The sequence below is a fragment of the Stenella coeruleoalba genome, assembly GCF_951394435.1.
Source record: "Stenella coeruleoalba genome assembly, chromosome: 13".
Classification (NCBI taxonomy): domain Eukaryota; kingdom Metazoa; phylum Chordata; class Mammalia; order Artiodactyla; family Delphinidae; genus Stenella; species Stenella coeruleoalba.
Window position 1 is genome coordinate 38354668 of NC_137159.1, and position 20800 is coordinate 38375467.

The following is a 20800-nucleotide window of genomic DNA, read 5'->3' on the forward strand; positions in this document are numbered from 1 at the left end:
CCAAGCACTTCGTGAGGTTCTGGAGGATTTGTAAAAAGGACAACCAAGATGTATTGAAAATTTTACTACACTGGAGGAGTAACGTAAACCATTTAGTTGGTGATGTTCCTTTCGTGGACTTGCTTACCGGCTCTAAATTAAATGAACACATTAAACACAATGGTGAAAATACCAATTAAAAAAGTCTACTCTCGGGCTTCCCTGGTGGCGCAGTGGTTGAGAGTCTGCCTGCCGATGCAGGGGACACGGGTTCGTGCCCCGGTCCAGGAAGATCCCACATGCCGCTGAGCGGCTGGGCCTGTGAGCCATGGCCGCTCAGCCTGCGCGTCCGGAGCCTATGCTCCGCAGCGGGAGAGGCCACAACAGTGAGAGGCCCGCGTACAGAAAAAAAAAAAAAAAAAAAGTCTACTCTCCATTAAAAAAATATGTATGCTTAATAAATATTTGTTGGATGAATAAATATACAAAAATATTAATAATGGTCATGTCAGCAGATGATAGTGTGTGTTTTTACACATTTCAAATTTCTATACTTTCTTTAATAAAGTTAAATAATATTTACAATACAAATTATTAAGAGAAAGCATATAGGTAGCTGAATGTTTGCAAAATTAAAAATTAAATTAAATCCAGCATACATCACTGACCTATCCCCATTATAAGATATACAAAAACTGTATTACCACAGGTCTTTCCTTTCCAGTCAATCTAATTCTCAAAAAAATTATAAATTTTCATAGCTTCAAGAGAAGAGACAAAACCAGGTATTTAAAATACAAATATTTCAGGACTTCCGTGGTGATGCAGTGGTTAAGAATCCTCCTGTCAATGCAGGGAACATGGGTTTGATCCTTGGTCCGGGAAGATCCCACATGCCGCGAAGCAAGTAAGTCCATGCACCACAACTACTGAGCCTGCGCTCTAGAGCCCATGAGCCACAACTACTGAGACCGCATGCCACAACCACTGAAGCCCGCGTGCCTAGAGCCCGTGCTCCACAACAAGAGAAGCCACTGCAATGAGAAGCCCACGCACCACAATGAAGAGTAGCCCCCACTCGCCACAACTAGAGAAAGCCCGAGCGGAGCAATGAAGACCCAATGCAGCCAAATATAAATAAATAAATTTTTTTTTTTTTTTTTTTTTTTTGTGGTATGCAGGCCTCTCACTGTCGTGGCCTCTCCCGTTGCAGAGCACAGGCTCCGGACGCGCAGCCTCAGCGGCCATGGCTCACGGGCCCAGCCACTCCGCGCCATGTGGGATCCTCCCGGACCGGGGCACGAACCCATGTCCCCTGCATCGGCAGACGGACTCTCAACCACTGCGCCACCAGGGAAGCCCTAAAATAAATATTTAAAATAAATAAAATAAACAAAATACAAATATTTCTTAGTCTTTTACTACTTTAAATCTTAATATATGTTACTGATATTTTCTCAAATAAATTTAAACCAGTTTTCATATGTTGACAGTAAAAACTCGATTCTCAAGTTTACATTAAATTTTATATTATTTTAAATTATATTAATAAACACAAATTTTACATCCTCTGAATATGAAGAAAAATTCCAAGTTCAAATTATAACCATGTTTTACCAAGAACACACACTGTGTACTACAGAATTATTAAAGCTTTTTTTTTTTTTTGCGGTACGCGGGCCTCTCACTGCTGTGGCCTCTCCCGTTGCGGAGCACAGGCTCCGGACGCGCAGGCTCAGCGGCCATGGCTCACGGGCCCAGCCGCTCCGCGGCATGTGGGATCTTCCCGGACCGGGGCACGAACCCGCGTCCCCTGCATCGGCAGGCGGACTCTCAACCACTGCGCCACCAGGGAAGCCCAAAGCTTATTTTTTATTTACCACAAACCTCATGAGCATAAAGAACAAACTAGTGAAATTCCTCAAGAGGACATAAGAGCAAATCCCTATTTCCTAAATATTCCTATTTTAGATTTGAGTCAAGTAACCAACTTATAATTTACATACAATGTTGTTTGCAAATACCAAACATTATGAATTTAAGAACATTCTGAAACAGGGGTCGGCAAACTTTTTGTGTAAAGGTTCAGACAGTAAATATCTTAGGCTTTGAAGGCCACAAGATCTTTGTCACAACCACTCAACTCTGTTATTATAGTGGTGAAAGCTGTCATAGGCAAGATGAAAATAAATGAGCATGTGGCCATGTTCCAATAAAAATGTATTTATAAAAAACGGATTGCAGGCCAGATTCTCCCAGGGGCCATAGTTCGCTGACCCCTGATTATACCTTCCAGAGTATTATACCTTCCAGCTCTCCCCATACAGAAATAGTGTTGGTTTTCTCTCTGTGCTTACCTTTTCAATGGCAATCTCCACATTTAAGCACTATCCATTCATTCACATTTTCTACAGATTTTTACTAAGTGCATATCACATGCCAGAAACAGTTTTAGGTGTTAGTGATAAAAAAGGAAAAAATAATAATAAAGTCTTGCCTTCTTAATGCTTACATTATAATAGGGGAGTCAACAAATAAACAAGCTAATAAGTACATAACTTCAGTTAGTGCTAAGTATGAAGATAAGCAAAGCAGGGCAAAAAGAGTGGGGAGGAAGGGTGAGGCTCTTTGTATAGATCAGGGAAGACCTCATAGGAAATCACTTTTAAGTAGAAAATGAATGAAGTAATGAACAATCCATGTAAATATCTGGGGGAAAAGCACTGCAGGCATATGGACAACTACCTGCAAAGGTCCTAAAGAAATTCAGAAAGCACCTACCAGGTTTAAATAAAGACAAGATTAGTATGGCTGGAATAAGACAATGAGATCAGAGAAACAGGTAAGGGGGAGATCACAAGGACTTGAAGGCTATGGTAAAAGGACTGGATCTTATTTGAAGTTTGAGGTGAAGCCATGAATATGGAATGGTTGAAAGCACGAGAGTTAGTAGGTATGATGTATGTTTTAAAAAGATCACTGGTTTATTTGTCAATTATATCTCAATAAAGTTGGGGGAAAAAAGAGGTTCACTGGTAGCTGTGCTGAGAATAGACTAGGAGGCAGAAGTGGATTAGGAAGGCCAATCCATAGGCTGTCACATGTATTTGTAGACTTCTGAAACAGGATCTAGGGACCTCCCTGGTGGTCCAGTGGGTAAGACTCCACGCTCCCAATGCAGGGGGCCCGGGTTCAATCCCTGGTCAGGGAACTAGATCCCACATGCATGCTGCAACTAAGAGTTCACATGTTGCAACTAAAGATCCCGCACACTGCAATGAAGATCCCGTGTGCTGCAACTAAGACCCGGCACAGCCTAAATAAATAAATAATAAATAAATATAAATAAATAAATAAATAAAATAAGATCGAAACATTTTAAAATTTTAAATTACAGAGAAAATAGTACAAAATAAATAAGCAACAAGGATAGATTATACAGCACAGAGAAATACAGCCATTATTTTGTACGAACTTTAAATGGAGTATAATCTATAAAAATATTGAATTGCTATGCTGTATACCTGAAACATATATTGTAAATCAACTATAGTTCAATTAAAAAAAAAAAAGGAGGGCTTCCCTGGTGGCGCACTGGTTAAGAATCCATGGGTTCGATCCCTGGTCTGGGAAGATCCCACATGCTGCGGAGCAACTAAGCCCGTGTGCCACAACTACTGAGCCTGTGCTCTAGAGCCCGCAAGCCACAACTACTGAAGCCTGTGCACCTAGAGCCTGTGTTCCACAACAAGAGAAGCCACCGCAATAAGAAGCCCGTGCACTGCGACGAAGAGTAGCCCCTGCTCACTGAAACTAGAAAAAGCCTGCGTGCCAGCAACAAGGACCCAATGCAGCCAAAAGTAAGATAAATAAAATAAAATTTTTAAAAAAGGAAAAAAAAATTATAGAGGGAAAGAGAAATGGAAAAATTAACATTTGATTGACAGAACTGAATAAAGAATTATATCAACAATAGACCCAAAAAATTCAATAGAATTTTCATCAAAAATTTTTGTTTAGGGACTTCCCTAGTGGTCCAGTAGGTAAGACTCTGCACTCCCAATACAGGGGCCCGAGCTCGAACCCTGGTCAGGGAACTAGATCCCGCATGCATGTTGCAACTAAAGAGCCTGCATGCCACAACTAAGACCCGGCGGAGCCTAAATAAATAAATAAATATTTTTTTAAAAAATTTTTGTTTAACATGAGATTTCAGTGATGAAATATAATATCATCACCAACAGAGGGCAGTAGTGAATACAGAACATAAGTGTACAAACTGTGATCCAGCTTCATAGTTAAAGATCCTTCTCTAGAATTCTAGTAAACTAGAATTAAGGAGCATACCCACGAGGTTAACAGCAGGAGCAAGAAATAGAGAGTATGCAAACACATATCTATGAGAAGTTGAAATTACAAATGTGAGCAAAAAAATAATTAGCTAAAAACGGCAGAGTAGGACTTCCCTGGTGGACCTAAAGATCCTTCTTTAGGACCTAAAGGATCCCAACTAAAGATCCTTCATGCCGCAGCTAAAGATCCCACATGCCGTGATCCCGCAACTAAAGGTCACGCATGCCCCAACTAAAACCTGGCACAGACTAAATAAATAAATAAATATTTTTTTTTAAAAGGCAGAGTATTTATATAGGATGTCATTTCCCTAACTAAACACACCACTCTCAATTCACTGATTTCACTGCTTCACAGGAGATACCAAAAAATAAAACTAAAGCAAGTGAACAGTTAGCTTCACGTATCTACGAGCAGATGAAGGGTTTGTCCTTTTGTGATCAACAGGCAAAGCTACAGAGGGTCAATATCCCAGCCAAGTAAGGTAGAAAAGCTCCAGTTCAAGTGGAAAACAGGGACCAGTACAAATGTGAGCAATCAGTACACTACACACAGGCAAGGAACGTGAAGATTAGAGGGAAAGGCTACAGCTCAGGAAGCACCTGAACTTGAAACACGGGCTATGAATAAATGAATGCAGGTAGCTGGCAATAAGGAGATTATTAATGTGTACCCACTGCCCATTCCCTGCCGGGAGTTACATATCCCTCCTTCCCTTTCCTCCTATCCCTGTTGTCCCTTTTCATTTTCACTCTCTTTATAGAACTTGATGTTCTATGGATGATTGAAAGGTATGGCCACCAAATGACAATTGAGGTACTACTCCATTTTTATCCTCAGTTTTTTTCCCTCTGCTTAGACTCCTACATTTTTCTCTTTAGTATTTTTCTCACTGCTTTTATTCTAGCCTGCATGTTGAATTCAAGATTGTTGAGACTCCACAGACAAAAGAAAAAACTGTTTTGACCTGTGCTCTCATCAATACGTAAAAACACATACCCTGCTCACTTCATACTCATTAGTATGACTACTATCAAAACACACACACACACACACAGAAAATAACTGGTAAGGATGTGAAGAAATTGGAATTCTTGTACACTGTTGGTGGGAATGTAAAATGACACAGCTGCTGTTGAAAACAGAATGGCAGTTCCTCAAAAAATTAAAAACAGAATTACCATATGATCCAGCATTCCCACTTCTGGGTATATACCCAAAAGAATTGAAAGCAGGGTTTCAAAGCAGTATTTGTACACCCATGTTCATAGCAACATTATTCACAATAGCTAAAACAAGGAAGCAACCCAAGTGTCCACTGACAGGTGAATGGATAAGCAAAATGTGGTATATACATACAATGGACTATTATTCAGCCTTAAAAAGTAAGGAATTTCTGACATATACCACAACATGGATGAACCTTAAAGACATTATGCTGAATGAAATAAGACAGTCACCATAAAGACAAATACTGTATGATTCCACCTATATGAGATACTTAGAGTAGTCAAAATCATAGAGACAGAAAGTAGAAGGGTGGGGGAGTGGTTTATAGGGAGTCACTGTTTAATGGTACAGAGTTTCAGTTTTACAAGATGAAAAGAGTTATAGATACAGGTGGTTGTGATGGATGCACAATACTATGAATGTATTTAATACCAATGAACTGCATACTTTAAAATGGTTAAGGTGATAAATTTTATGTTTTATGTACTTTACCAAAATTTTTTTAATTGAAGGGAAAAAAAATACCCTGCTAAAAATGCAGGAGTAAAGGTTAGTAGGAATAAAAAAGTTGGTTCACTTTTTCTTGCCTCCTACACCAATACTCTACATTGGGTATGGCCATGCATTGGTCAAGTTGAGCTATTCACCATTTCTTGAAGCTGCTCCACATTTTCCTGCCCCACCTCAGCTATATTCTTAGCCTAAATGCCCTATGTGGCTGCCCTTCATTTCAGTCTAAAATACTCTACACGTTCTTCAAGCACAACAAAAACGGGGCTTCCCTGGTGGCGCAGTGGTTAAGAATCTGCCTGCCAATGCAGGGAACACGGGTGCGAGCCCTGGTCCGGGAAGATCCCACATATCACGGAGCAACTAAGCCCGTGCTCCACAACTACTGAGCCTGTGCTCTAGAGCCCGCGAGCCACAACTACTGAGCCTGCGCACCACAAATACTGAAGCCGACGCGCCTAGAGCCCGTGCTCCGCAACAAGAGAAGCCACCGCAGCGACAAGCCCGCGCACCGCAACAAAGCGTAGCCCCCGCTCGCCGCAACTAGAGAAAGCCTGCATGCAGCAACAAAGACCCAATGCAGCTTTAAATAAATAATTAATTATTTGGGGGAAAAAACCCAACAAAAATGGCATCTCCATCTGCCAGAAGGAACTAATATCTCTTTTCTGTCCACAGTAGTCCACTCAGACCTCTATTTCCAAATGCTACAGCACCCTTGCATCATGTTTATTTGTGTATGTTCTCTTTTATTGCAGCTAGACATTCCATCTCTGCTTTTTGTTTAAAAATCATGTTTGCTTTTTATGTTTCCATAAGAATTAGAGAGATGTTTTATCCCTCAGTGTTGCTTATAAGGTAAACGAAGATTGGAACTAGATGTTATCTTGAGCCCATAGTTTCAGCCTTAAGTCAAACAATCAAAGGCTATTTCCCTTGGTACCTCAGACCAGCAGCTGTGCAGAAGCTGTGCTGCCAGGCACAGGTAAATCTTCTATTCTACTCCCAATACTAAAAGAACCATGCTACTCAAAAACCACTCAGAAAACTTAAGTATTCTAGCCTCGGGCAGAGGACTGAGAATAGTGAGAGCAAGACCTAGATATTATTTAGCAATGTATTTTAAAGAAAATAAGAGAGAGAGTTTCTAGACAATCTTTTCTCGCAGTATACTGCAATTTTTATCTCATAACAAAAGAATCAAAATACGGGCCACCTAGAGAGAAGTAGCCCCCAATATTTAGAAATCCTAAGACACTGCCTACACAAGTGCTGTTCTTACTTTTTGGCCTGCAGTCCCTTATCCTCATCCCCTGTAGACCTAGCAAACACTTCAGAAACTCAGGTAAGATGTCAAATTCTCCAGGAAACCTTTTCTGACCACTCAAAGGGTAATATTTGATAGAAATACAAGGTATTCACTAGTGATTTATGATATCAACTAAAATTACTTAGAATGTCTAGAATCACATATGAGATATTACTCCTTACATTTCTATGAGACAATCCATTTACTTTCTGTGAAATAATTGCTTTGTTTCTTTTGTCCAGATTCAAATCCTCTAAGCAAAAGCAGTTTTGAAAAGAGAAACATAGGAGACTTCCCTGGTGGTCCAGTGGTTAAGACTTCACCTCCTAATGCAGGGGGTGAGGGTTCAATCCCTGGTTAGGAGCTAAGATCCCACATGCCTCGTGGACAAAAAACCAAAACATAAAACAGAAGCAATATTGTAACAAATTCATAACCATAATTCAAAAAGAGACATGTACTACAATGTTCACTGCAGCACTATTTACAATAGCCAGGACATGGAAGCAACCTAAGTGTCCACTGACGGATGAATGGATAAAGTAGATGTGGCACATGTATACAATGGAATATTACTCACCCTTAAAAAAGAAACGAAACTGAGTTATTTGTAGTGAGGTGGATGGACCTAGAATCTGTCATACAGAGTGAAGTAAGTCAGAAAGAGAAAAACAAATACTGTATGCTAACACATATATACGGAATCTAAAAAAAAATGGTTCTGATGAACCTAGGGGCAGGACAGGAATAAAGACGCAGATGTAGAGAATGGACTTGAGGACTAGGGGGTGGGGGGCTGGGGGGAAGGGGAAGCTGGGACAAAGTGAGAGAGTGACATGGACATATATACACTACCAAATGTAAAATAGCCAGTGGGAAGCAGCCGCATAGCACAGGAAGATCAGCTCGGTGCTTTGTGACCAACTAGAGGGGTGGAATAGGGAGGATGAGGGGGAGGTTCAAGACGGAGGGGATATGGGGATATATGTATACATACAGCTGATTCACTTTGTTATATAGCAGGAACTAACACAGCATTGTAAAGCAATTATACTCCAATAAAGATGTAAAAATATACATATATTGTAACAAATTCAATAAAGACTTTAAAAATGGTCCATTAACAACAAAATCTTTAAAAAAAATAAATAACTGCCTTTTTAAGGTATCATAAGCAATTTTGAAACATAGTAACTGCAAAAGGATAACAGATGAAATATCAACACTGACTTTAATCAAAGTGTAATGCTTAGGCTAAATGCTTAGACTCCTTGAGCCTGTTTCCTAATCTTTAAAATGGGTGTACACCACATAAGGTTTTTGCAAGAAACAAATTAAATAAAATATAACATGTCTAACAGAGTTCCTAACATATAGGAGGCCCACAAAAATAATTTTTACAGGTTATCTCTAGAGTACACTTAATTACTAGATTCAGTCCTATCACTAGTTCTTAGTCTAAACCAGTGTTGTCCAATATGGTAGCCATTAGCCACAAGTGACTGTTGAGCACTTGGAATGTGACTAGTCCAAACTGACATGTGCTTTAAGTGTAAAATACTCACCAGATTTCAAAGACTTAGTGAAAAAAATAATCTAAAAATCTCATTAATATTTTGTATATTGATTACACGTGAAGAGACAATACTTTGGATATACTAGGTTAAACAAAATGTTAAAATTAATTTCACTTTTTTCTTTTTACTTTTTTAATGTGGCTACTAGAAATTGTAAAAATTGCATGTCTGGCTCTCATTACATTTCTATTGGACAGGCTGAGCTACTCTTTGACTTCAAGCTAGTGAACGTGCTCTCTTAACCATACAGTGGACTGCTTTGGCTGGGGTTCACTCCGGCTAACCCACCCCTTATCCCGGCATACACATGATCACTTTAACATTCTTGAACACTTCCACGGCCTGGGAAAGCTGATAGCTTGATCGCTCTTAATTTTAAAAAGTATGGAGCGCACAGATCCGCCGAGGCAACTCGAAATCGTAACCTACACAAGAGAGAAGTGTCTGTAGACAAAACCCAAGTTTTCTCCGGTGGGTGTCGGTCAGCACTGCTGCGGGGAGCCCTAAGAAAGTAAGAAAAGGGACAGAGCGAGTGCAGGGGATCTGAAGGAGCGTAATGTGGAGCCCCTGGAGCGGAGATCTGAGGAGGGAAGCCTTTCAGCTTCTGGGGTGACGAGTCGGAGGGCGGCGGGGAAGAGATTCGACTCCGCGGCGGAGGCTGCAGGGAGTAGCGGTACCTTAAGAATCCCCTTCATCTTCGCCATAAAGGGGCGGAACTCCTCAGGTGGCACCTCCGGATAGAGCTGACTCCGCAGCAGCTCCTCCGTGATGCCCGGGTGCCCATGGAAAGCGTCCTGAGCCAGGCCGCTCAGCAACCCGCTCAGCGGCTTAGCGCCCTCAAGCTCGCCCGCCATAGTTGGCGGAGGCCCCGCCCCCCAACAGCTGAGCGTGGCCCCGCCACGGCAGCCGATATGGGCCTAAACAGCTGGACAAAGGCGCGAGAGGAAAGTGGCGGCGGAGTTCCAGCAGGGGTCGGTGTTGGCCCCTCCCAGCTCTGCAAAACCCAACCCTTAGGTTTGCCACCGCGGAGCTATCAATCCATTAAGTTCCATACCGCTCACTTTGCTTCCGCTTATTTCCTTCATCACTCCAGGGGCTTGTCGAAGAAAAAAATTGCTCAATGGAGATTACTTTAGACGGAGTAGCATCCTATGCGGGTGGCAGTTTAACTTTCGGATGGCTGTATCTCACTGCAAGCTTTGCCAATCCATTAACTGAATAGCATGTATCACTCAAATCTGACCTCTGCCTAATCCTTACCTGTGCACCTTTGTCCACGAAAAATTTAACTATACCCTGGTAATATGTTTTTTTTGGGTTGTTAATTGCCTTTTTACATACATGTGTGTTGTCTTTCCAGCTAGATTAGTGGCTCTGATCCAATGTTCCTTTCTATAACATACATGTTGTTAACACTTTCTTTACTATCCTAAAATAAAGTGCATAGATAATATAACTTCTTACCCATATAATTTCCAAAAATCAATATATTATTCACCAATAAAAAGGAATGAGTTACTGATACATGCTGCAACATGGATGAGCCTTAAAAACATGCTAAGTGAAAGAAGACAAACAGAAAGGGCCAGATATTGTATGATCCCATTGATATGAAATGTGCAGAACAGTCAAATCTATATACACAGAAAGTAGATTAATGGTTGCCAGCAACTGGAGGAGTGGGGAATGGAGAGTGACTGTTAATGGGTTTCTTTTGGGGATGATGAAAGTGTTCTAGAATTAGATAGTGGCTATGATTGTACAACTTTGTGAATATACTAAATCCACTGAATTGTACACTTTAAAAGAAAATGAACTTCACAGTATGTGAATTATATCACAATTTAAAAATCAATATAATGACCTAACTGTAATTTAGGATAAAAATAAAAGGAAAGAAAGTTATAATATATGCATTTCAATGTATAAATGTTACGTTTCAGGCTCAGACAATAATAAACAGGTAGGTTTTTCACCTATACGAATGTCCCCTGCATGGCAAGATGTCTTGTATCCTTGGTGCCTGTCCAGCCCTGGCCATTCCTCCCCCTCCATTATTGTGACAACTGAAATACCCCTTTCGAAGTAGTGCCACGCTGCTGAGAATCACTGATCTAGACTACTTTAATATTTATCCAGCATTTGCCTGAAGTCAGGAGGTATTCTTTATACTAGAAAAGATATAAGATAGTTCTTTCCCTAAAGGAATTAATTTTCTAAAAAGCAAATTCAGAGATGATTTCAGAACTCCAAGAAAAACAAACCTAGAGATAAACTATACATCCTGTTAATTGTGCCTGCAGGAGTTGCAGAGAATGGTCCATGTAAGGGAAAAAGTAAAATAAGTGTGGTGAGTGGATAGAAAGCACTATTAAGTACATGACTTCCAAATTACCCACCAGAAAGGCTGTACTCATTTATTTCCATGAAACCTTACTAACACTGACTGGTATTATTCTTTAGAATCTTTGCTATCTGATACATGAGAAATACTATCTTATTGTTTTAATATGTATTTCTTAAATTTTGAGAGTGAATTTTTTTATTTATATAATTGACAATATAACATTATGTTAGTTTCAAGTGTACAGCATAATGATTCCATATTTGTATATATTGCAAAATGATCGCTACAATAAGTCTAGTTAACATCCATCACCACACAGCTACATTTTTTTTTCCTTGTGGTGACAGCTTTTAAGATTAACTCTCTTAGCAACTTTCAGGAATTCCCTGGCGGTCCGGTGGTTAGGACTCCTCGCTTTCACTGCGAGGGCCTTGGGGAACTAAGATCCCACAAGCCACACAGCTTGGCCAAAAAAAAAAAAGACAATACACTATTATTAACTATAATTAACATGCTGTACATTACATCCCCAGGACTTATTTAAAAATGGAATTTGTACCTTTTGAACTGTTAAAAAAACAAAATTCAACTTTGTAAATTGTAAAGGTCTTATTGGCTTTATTCAACAATTCATGAATAGGGAAGCATTCAATCTCAGCTAGAAAGGTGCTCCAAGGAGCTGTACAAAATGAAAGACTTATAGGCAGAAGGGAGTGAGAATAAGGAACTTGTACCTCAAAACAAAAAAGCAGGTTGGTTATTACAAGGTCACCTTCCTTTAGGGGACGTCAGGGATCTATCAGGCAGATTACCTAACTAGTGCTGATTAGGCGGTTCCTGATTGGCTGGTTTAAGATTCCATTTCTGGGAAAGGTGAAACTGTAATTCTCGGTTTGGTGATGTGGGACTGGTTTAGCATAAGTGACTCCATTTGGGGCCTGCTGTCTTGTTTTAAACAACCACCTTGGGCTTCCCCGGTGGCGCAGTGTGTTGAGAGTCCGCCTGCCGATGCAGAGGACGCGGGTTCGTGCCCCGGTCCGGGAAGATCCCACATGCCGCGGAGCGGCTGGGCCCGTGAGCCATGGCCGCTGAGCCTGCGCGTCTGGAGCCTGTGCCCCGCAATGGGAGAGGCCACAATGGTGAGTGCTCCGCAACGGGAGAGGCCACAGCAGTGAGAGGCCCGCGTACCACAAAAAAAAAAAAAAAAAAAAAAAAAAAACAACCACCTTTACATGAGGACTTTTTTTTTTTTTTTTTTTTTTTTTTGCGGTACGCGGGCCTCTCACTGCTGTGGCCTCTCCCGTTGCGGAGCACAGGCTCCGGACGCGCAGGCTCAGCGGCCATGGCTCACGGGCCCAGCCGCTCCGCGGCATGTGGGATCTTCCCGGACCAGGGCACAAACCCATGTCCCCTGCATCGGCAGGCGGACTCTCAACCACTGCACCGCCAGGGAAGACCGACGTGAGGACTTTTTTATATATAGTTATTGACTGCTTGTATTTCTTCCCATTTCCTTGTCCACCTTCTACAGAGGTTTGTCACTTCAGTGATTTCTAACATCTCTTTACACATTAGTAATACTAATGTTTGTCACTTACATTGCAATGTGTTCCTTAGGTTTATATAGTTGAATCTATCAACCCGCCTAAAAAAGTCTGGAAAGTTATTTACCAACATGGTTATGAAGTATATCTCTGAGCAGATGGCTTTTATTTGCTTCTTTCTGCTTACCTGATTTTTCTAAATGTCTACAGTGTACATATAATATTGTTGTAATAAAAAGTTATTTAATGAAAAGATAAAGTTCCCATCAGGAGTTGCCTGGTGGCCTAGTGGTTAGGATTCCGGGCTTTCACTGACCTGGCCTGGGTTCAATCCCCGGTGGGGGAACTGAGTGAGATCCCATAAGCCGCACTGCACAGCCAATAAAAATAAATAAATAAAGTGCCCATCAACAGACAATTGGTTTAAGGAGATGTGGTATATATACATACATATATATATACATATATATGTATACAGACACACATATTGGAATATTATCGGAATAATGGAATATTACTCATTCATAAAAAATGAAATATTGCCATTTACAGCAACACGGATGGACCTAGAGAATATCATACTAAGTAAAGTAAGCCAGACAGAGAAAGACAAATATCATATGGTATTGCTTATATGTGAATCTAAAAAAAAAAAATGATACAAATGAACTTATATACAAAACAGAAACAGACCCACAGACATAGAAAACAAACTTATGGTTACCAAAGAGGAAAGGAAGGGAGAGATAAATTAGGAATATGCGATTAACAGGTACAAACTACTATACATAAAATAGATAAGCAACAAAGATTTACTGTATAGCACAGGGAACCATATTCAATATCTCATAATAACCTATAATAGAAAATAATCTGGAAAAATATATATATATATCTGAATCACTTTGTTATATACCTGAAACTAACACAATACTGTAAATCAACTGTATTTCAGTTTTAAAAAAAGATGTGTGTCCTAAAATCAGAATTCTTTTAATGAAAAGCTTTAAAGAACATGTGTTCTGCATTACTGAGAAAAGCCACACACCTTACATAGTGTTTCATAACCATTTTGATAAAATTAGATGCTTTCAGAATCTTATAGAGGCCTCAGATATTTTCTCCCCAAAATGCAAGTACACACCAAATGTAGTCTACAATATCTAGGGGTTAATTTACCCCTCTGAAGTTTCTGTAAGCCTGCTAGTTTTCTACTGGTTCTAAGAACTCTCTCTTAGTACTCCCAGTTCTAATTAATCCTTACAATAAATAGATTGCTCTTTTATTAGAAGCAGGGGGAAATTCTGCATATCACTATCATTATTCAACTTTTATTCCAATGTATGTTATACCTGGACATATCACTTGTTAAAAATAAGGAAGGAGGCCCAAAATGGAGTCACTTACGCTAGGCTCCACATCACCAAACTGAGACTTAATTACCAACTGGGAATCTCCTAATCAACACCAGTTAGGTAAACTGATAGATCCCTGCCATCCACTAAACGAAGGTGACCTTGTAATAACCAACCTTCTTTTTTGTCTAGTGTAACTTCCATGTTCCCGCTCCCTTCTGTCTATAAAAGTCTTTCATTTTGTACAGCTCCTTGGAGCTACTTTCTACTTGCTAGATTGGATGTTGCCTGATTCATGAATCACTGAATAAAGCCAGTAAAATCTTTAAAATTTACTCAGTTGAATTTTGTTTTTTAACACAGGGCCTGCTTGAGCCTACAAGTTCCAAAACACCAAGATGACCAATAAAAAAAATCATCCCTGTGCCACCAGGGGCCGCTATTGCCAATGTAACTGTTCAAGGCTGGTAACAGCCGCATTTTTAGAATGCGTTTCAAACAAAAGGATCAAAGCACAAGCTTTATTTTATTAAATTTCAAAACACAACCTGTTTCGCAGATGATAAACCTGGACGCAGGCCTATTAAAAGAATTGCCTAATTGCTGTGAGACAACAGCAAGGAAAATACCCTGAGCCTTGGCTCAAAGGAAATTATAAGCATCTAACTAGTGGCCCTTCTGCTAAACAGGTTTCCTTTTCATTGTGGTCAGATAGGTTCCCATTCTAAGTCTCATTAAGCAACTAGTCGCTTCCCCTATTAAACTGCTCCTATTATGGCTTACAGGCTGTTTGGTCTTAGGCCAGCAATACATGTTTTTATAAGATTTTCCAGCTCTGCAAAATGTTAAAATTTAAAATGTGAACTGAAATAATGTGGAAATACAGGGGCCCCTAAGTTTTGCAATAAACTCTCCTTGCTCCCTGTCTCTCCTCTGCCTTTTCCAGTTCTACTTTAATCTCCATTCACTCTCCACTCAACAGATATTGGTTGAGAGCTTTGTGCCAATCATTCTGCTAGGCTCCAGGGGATACAGAATGAATAAGACACTCTGCTCTAAAATCTTACATTCTGGTAAAGGAAAATAATATGTAAATGAAGGGTAGCAGAATATGCCACCCCAAAATATACCACGTTGGCATAAGGATTCTTTTGAGCTGAAGGCAACTGAGAATAAGCAGATACAAGGAAAGCTCACAGCCCTTCTCCTATTCACCTAAAAACAGGACATACATTTTCAAAGGTGTCCCTCCTTCCCTGTCTACCAGAAAGTACAAAAACCAATCCCAGAAGACAACTTTAGACCCTTATCAATGGAGAATGCACCGACTTAAATCTGCGATAACTTACTCTTGTTTACCATGCTTTTCCCTGTCATCTCTCCATAAATGAGCTCCTGGACATGGTCCTTTCCTTTGTCTTTGGCTGAAGATGGTATATAAACAGGAGTTCTAAGCCACTGCTTTGAGTTACTCATTTTTCCCTGGGTATGTCACATGTATACATGAGGTATACACGTTAATAAACCTCTGTTTTTCTCATTAATCTGTCTTTTGATACAGGGGTCCCAGCCAGAACAGAAAAGTGGGAGGGAAAATTATTTTTTCCTCCTCTGTATCAATAAATTATTTAAATGCAATGAACTAAGGGTTGTTACTACTTAGTGCCTAGAAGTAGCTATCAGAATTGGTGGAGAAAGAAAGAAAATAATTATTAACTCAGTTTGAATCAGCCAAAGAAAGGCTTAATGTGAATAGCCAGGTATGATGCGGGTGAAATAGCACGTCCCTATACATGCAAGCACAAAACATAGTGGTGTGTTGAGGTACACTAGGAACCCCATAGTGTAATGGTAGGATTCAGGACACACTACCCCAAAATATGGCATCTTGGCACACTGAATATTTGAAGGAACCTGAGAAATGACAGGTGCAAGGACTCTCTGACCTCCCCCTTCTCCTTGAAGCAGGTCATAAGACCCTCATGTGAGAGGTACCCTCCCTATACCCAGAGCATTCTTACCTCCAAAGACAGAGAGAAGAACAGGCTTTACTAAGTTTTCCTAGTAGACTACCCATAGCTCATATCCTTTTGTCCCATCACATTTTCCCACAACTTTCCACTCTTCATCAAATCACAGCAACACTCAGTTTTAACCACTTCTTCAAAGTCTTAATTTCCTTATCAAGGCTCTCCTGCCACATAAAACTTACATTAAATAAATCTGTATGCTTTTCTGTTATCTATCTTTTGTTACGGAGCCCCAGCCAAGCACCTAGAAGGGTAGAAAGAAAAAGATATAGCTTCCGCCCCTACACTAGCAAAGTGGAACCAGGATCCTAGGATAATAAACCTGGAAAGATAGACAGGGCCTCAGTCATAGAGATGGAAAGTTTCCATGTAATGCTGATTTTTATATCTGGTCCTTGAAGAGTCACTGAAAGGTTTTAAGCAGAAGAGTAATAACAAGATCAGATTTGAGCTTTGTGGTAGTGGTGTGGCAACGAACGGAAGGAGCAAGGGAGGCCAAAAGCTAGACTATCACAGTAATCAAATTGATGATGATGTGGGTCTGATCTAAGGGAGCTGCACTTAGGATGGAGAATATGAGATGGATTTTTGACATAAAGGAGGTAAAATTAGCAGAGTTTGGATGAGGGGAGAAGGAAAGGAATGACTCCCAGGTTTCTGGTTTAGGTGACAGAGTAGATGATGGTTCAGAGCATACGGGTGCTCATTTATTTGTGGGCTACCTCTCTATGTATCTTGTGTGTTATTTTATCCTTTAATGAGCTGTGTTAATCAAGATAACTATCACAGCAAGCATTTGGAATGAAACTGCCACAGAACAAAACTCTCATTCTGCATTTTAAAGTATTTTTAATTCAAATTCAGACTCAAAGATTTAAATGGGATTGAATTTAGAAAGATGGAAAATACATGGAGAAATCTAGTCTTGTTTTCTTTTTGAACAGCCAAACATTTTTAAAAAACATTTTCTCATGGAAAATTTCAAACACATAAAAAGTAAAAACAATAGTATAATGAGCTCCCATGTCCCCATCACCAACTTCAAAGAATACCAACACACTGCCTATCTTGTTTCCTTTCTACTCCCATCCACTTCACCCTTCTCTTTTATTTGGAAAATCCCAGATATCATAGCAGTTTATCTGTAAATATTTCAGTATGCTTCTCTTAAAAGCTCTTAAAAACACCATAATACATTTTTCCATATTCTAATTAAAAAATACTTTCTTAATAATCAATCATTGAATATCAATCAGTATTCAAATTTCTGATAGTCTTACAAACTTCACATTTTTTAACTGTTTGTCTGAATATTTAAGTAGTTGATTAGCCAGCCAAATGCAATTACCTATAGGTTCCCCTTCCAACTTCATTGCTTTTTGTTTTCATTTTCTTGCAATTCATTTGTAAATCATTTGTCCTACTGAGTTTCCCACAATTTAGATTTTATTGATTATACCCTCATGATATCATTTTTTAAAAATATATTCTTCTACCCTTATATGTCCTAAAAATCTGTAAATTAGTAGTTAGATCTAGGAACTTGATTAGACTCAGGTTCAGCTTGTTTCGTGTTCCATCAGGAGGTATCTAGTGTCTGCTGCCTCTCTTTTTGTGTTGTGTCCCTCCACACCCTAGACCTCCAAAATAACAGTCATCAATTTTGTCCACAAATTTGCAACTTCTATGGCTCTGGATAGTACTACAATAATTAAATATTAGTTCATTTCTGTTTTTAGATAGGACATCTGGTTACTTGTTTACTTATAATAGATCACAAAACTTCTAAGTTTTCCAGCACCCCCCTTTGGTTTTTCCTTATCCCATTTTCAGATAGAAATCTTATAACAGGGAGGGTTAGAAAGTGATAAAAATGTGAACTAGAAACCTTTCAGAGAAAATTAGAAAAATCAAAATGTATTTAAGGAAAACAGGCCCCTGCTTCATGTTAACATATTGCAAGCCAAACTTTTAAAAAGAATGATGCAAACAATACGGTTTAGGAAAACAGAGCTTAATGGTGGTCTCAACAACATAAACTGATTCGGAAGAGAAGAAATATGGATAAAAAATAACAATTAAAAATTGTCTTTGAGGGGCTTCCCTGGTGGCGCAGTGGTTGAGAGTCCACCTGCCGATGCAGGGGACGCAGGTTCGTGCCCTGGTCCGGGAGGATCCCACATGCCGCGGAGCAGCTGGGCCCGTGAGCCATGGCCACTGAGCCTGCGTGTCCGGAGCCTGTGCTCCGCAACGGGAGAGGCCACAACAGTGAGAGGCCCGCATACCGCAAAAAAAAAAAAAAAAATGTCTTTGAGATGGAGTGAAAACCTAAGAGAGAAAAGTTAAACACATTCCTGCCTCCTTTTCCAATCCAAAATGGTGCCTGGCTTGGTCTTATTATTGAGGGCTTAGCACGTGGTTCAGCATCCATCCTAGAGAGGAGAACCCTCAATTGGATGGTTGGCCAAATATTATTGTTTTATAAAAACTATTTTACAAATCATTAGAGAACTTCTATAAGGCTACTGTTATTGCCAACATTCCCACATATGTCTTAACTATGCTTGGATCTGATACAATAGGAATTTTTCCAACATGTCTATCCTTCACTAGCAACAGTGCTTTGTATCTATAAAGTATCCTACAAAAGTTGTATGTTTTAATACTTATTGAAATTCCATTCTAATAGAGAATTAGTGTACACCAATACTTTTAAGCAATCAAATGTTCAGCATTTATTATTGCTTAATCCTAGGAAGAAAAATAACTCCAATATCAGTTGTCACAGAAAAAGAAAAATATGTATTTATAACTTGAAACCTCTCAGCTAATTAAAGCAATTGTCATACCTATGGAGACTGTCCCCAAAAGCCAATAATGGCATCTTCCAAATTCTGCTTTGTCCTTTCTGGCTGACAGGTCTATTCCTCACACTAATAAAACTAGTAGTTTAATAAGCCTTTAGAAGCCATCTAATTCAACCCTCCTATTTTATAGATGAGGAAAATGAGACCCAAAGAACTTAAATGACTCACCCAAGATTACATAGCTAATACATAGCAGAAGTGGAACTCAAGCCAGAACTTTGAGCCCCCAAATTAATGCTATTTCCATCATCATCACACTTGTTTCCATCATACTACACCAGTTGTTTTAACAAATAATCATAGCATGTTTGTGGGCTGCATAGAAGTAATCTGCTCCTTTAAAGAGAAATCAGCCCTAGACTTACAGATCTCAGAGCACCTAAGAAGCTTCATCTTCTACGGCCAGTAACCTGAGTGAGTGTATAAGCTCCTAAAGATCACAGGATTAAGTACTATGAACAATTGTCCTTGAACTTATCCCAGGCATCCATCATTTTATGGATGCTAAGTAACTATTTGTGAACAAATATCGGAAGAACCTCACCTGCATTAGTTTCATATTAAAATATAGAAGTAAAAAAAGCCCAGCAGTTTAGCTCATGACCTCTGAAGTCGTTGCTCTATTGGAATACTTCTTCCATCTATTTACAGGTTTACCTTGGGCTTCAGTTCTCTCTGTGCTTTGTTCCCTTATCTCCTACCAAAAAAGATAGACACCTACTTCATAGGATTGTTGAGAGTATTAAATGAGATGAAACGTGTAAAGGGTTTAGCACTGCAACTAGCACATAACTGAACTAAATGATTGTTATGAAAATGTTCAGGCTCCCTAAGAGTCAGTGGCTATGTTATGCAGGAGAAAATACTGTAAAACTAAGGCACTGTACTAACTGGACAGGCAGTCCTGATTTGGTAGGCAATCACAGGTCCAAAACTTTTAAGATTCTCTGGTATTTAACCAGTGTATATTTAAATTTCTAACTACCACCTAGTATCAATCAATATTCTACAACCAACTCCAACATCTAAATCAAAGAAAAGCAGTCACAAGGAAACAAAAGCAAAAATAAACAAATGGGACCTAATTAAACTTAAAAGCTTTTTTGCACAGCAAAGGAAACCATTGACAAAATGAAAAGACGATCTATTGAACGGAAGAAAATATTTGCAAATGATATGATATGACCAATATGGGGTTAATATCAAAAATTATAATATAAACGGCTCATACAATTCAGTACCAAAAAAAAAAAGTAACCCAATTAAAAAATGGGCGGAAGACCTGAATAGAGGACATTCTTCTTGTGAAAAGATGCTCAACATAGCAAATCATCAGAGAAATGCAAATCAAAACCACAATGAGGGCTTCCCTGGTGGCGCAGTGGTTGAGAGTCCGCCTGCCAATGCAGGAGATACGGGTTCGTACCCCGGTCCGGGAAGATCCCACATGCCGCGGAGTGGCTGAACCCATGAACCATGGCCGCTGAGCCTAGGCGTCCGGAGCTTGTGCTCCGCAACGGGAGAGGCCACAACAGTAAGAGGCCCGCGTACCGCAAAAAAAACCCAAAAAAACCCCACAATGAGGTATCACCTCACACCTGTCAGAATGGTTAGCATCAAAAATACAAATATTGGCAGGCATGTTGGTGGGAATGTAAATTGGTGCAGCCACTGTGGAAGACTGCATTGAGGTTTCTCA

At 39.7% G+C, this 20800-nt stretch overlaps 1 protein-coding gene across 12 annotated transcripts in view; it reads right to left on the reverse strand.

The window, feature by feature from the left end:
• The window catches only part of COMMD1 (copper metabolism domain containing 1), a 236083-nt gene that overhangs the window by 213286 nt on the left and 1997 nt on the right, over window positions 1-20800 (reverse strand). For 3 of the 12 annotated variants that reach the window (XR_013831078.1, XR_013831079.1, XR_013831080.1), the window contains exon 1: window positions 9636-9872. The exons of 1 other annotated variant lie outside the window; for it this stretch is intronic. Coding sequence is in view for 5 of the 11 variants with exons in the window: in XM_079941073.1 (XP_079797199.1) it covers window positions 9636-9812 (177 nt within the window). In the remaining 6 variants the exon portion in view is untranslated. Of the gene's footprint in view, window positions 1-9635; window positions 9874-20800 lie in introns of those variants that run through there. 8 more of the 12 variants (XM_079941073.1, XM_079941074.1, XM_079941072.1 and 5 more) reach the window with 6 other exon arrangements.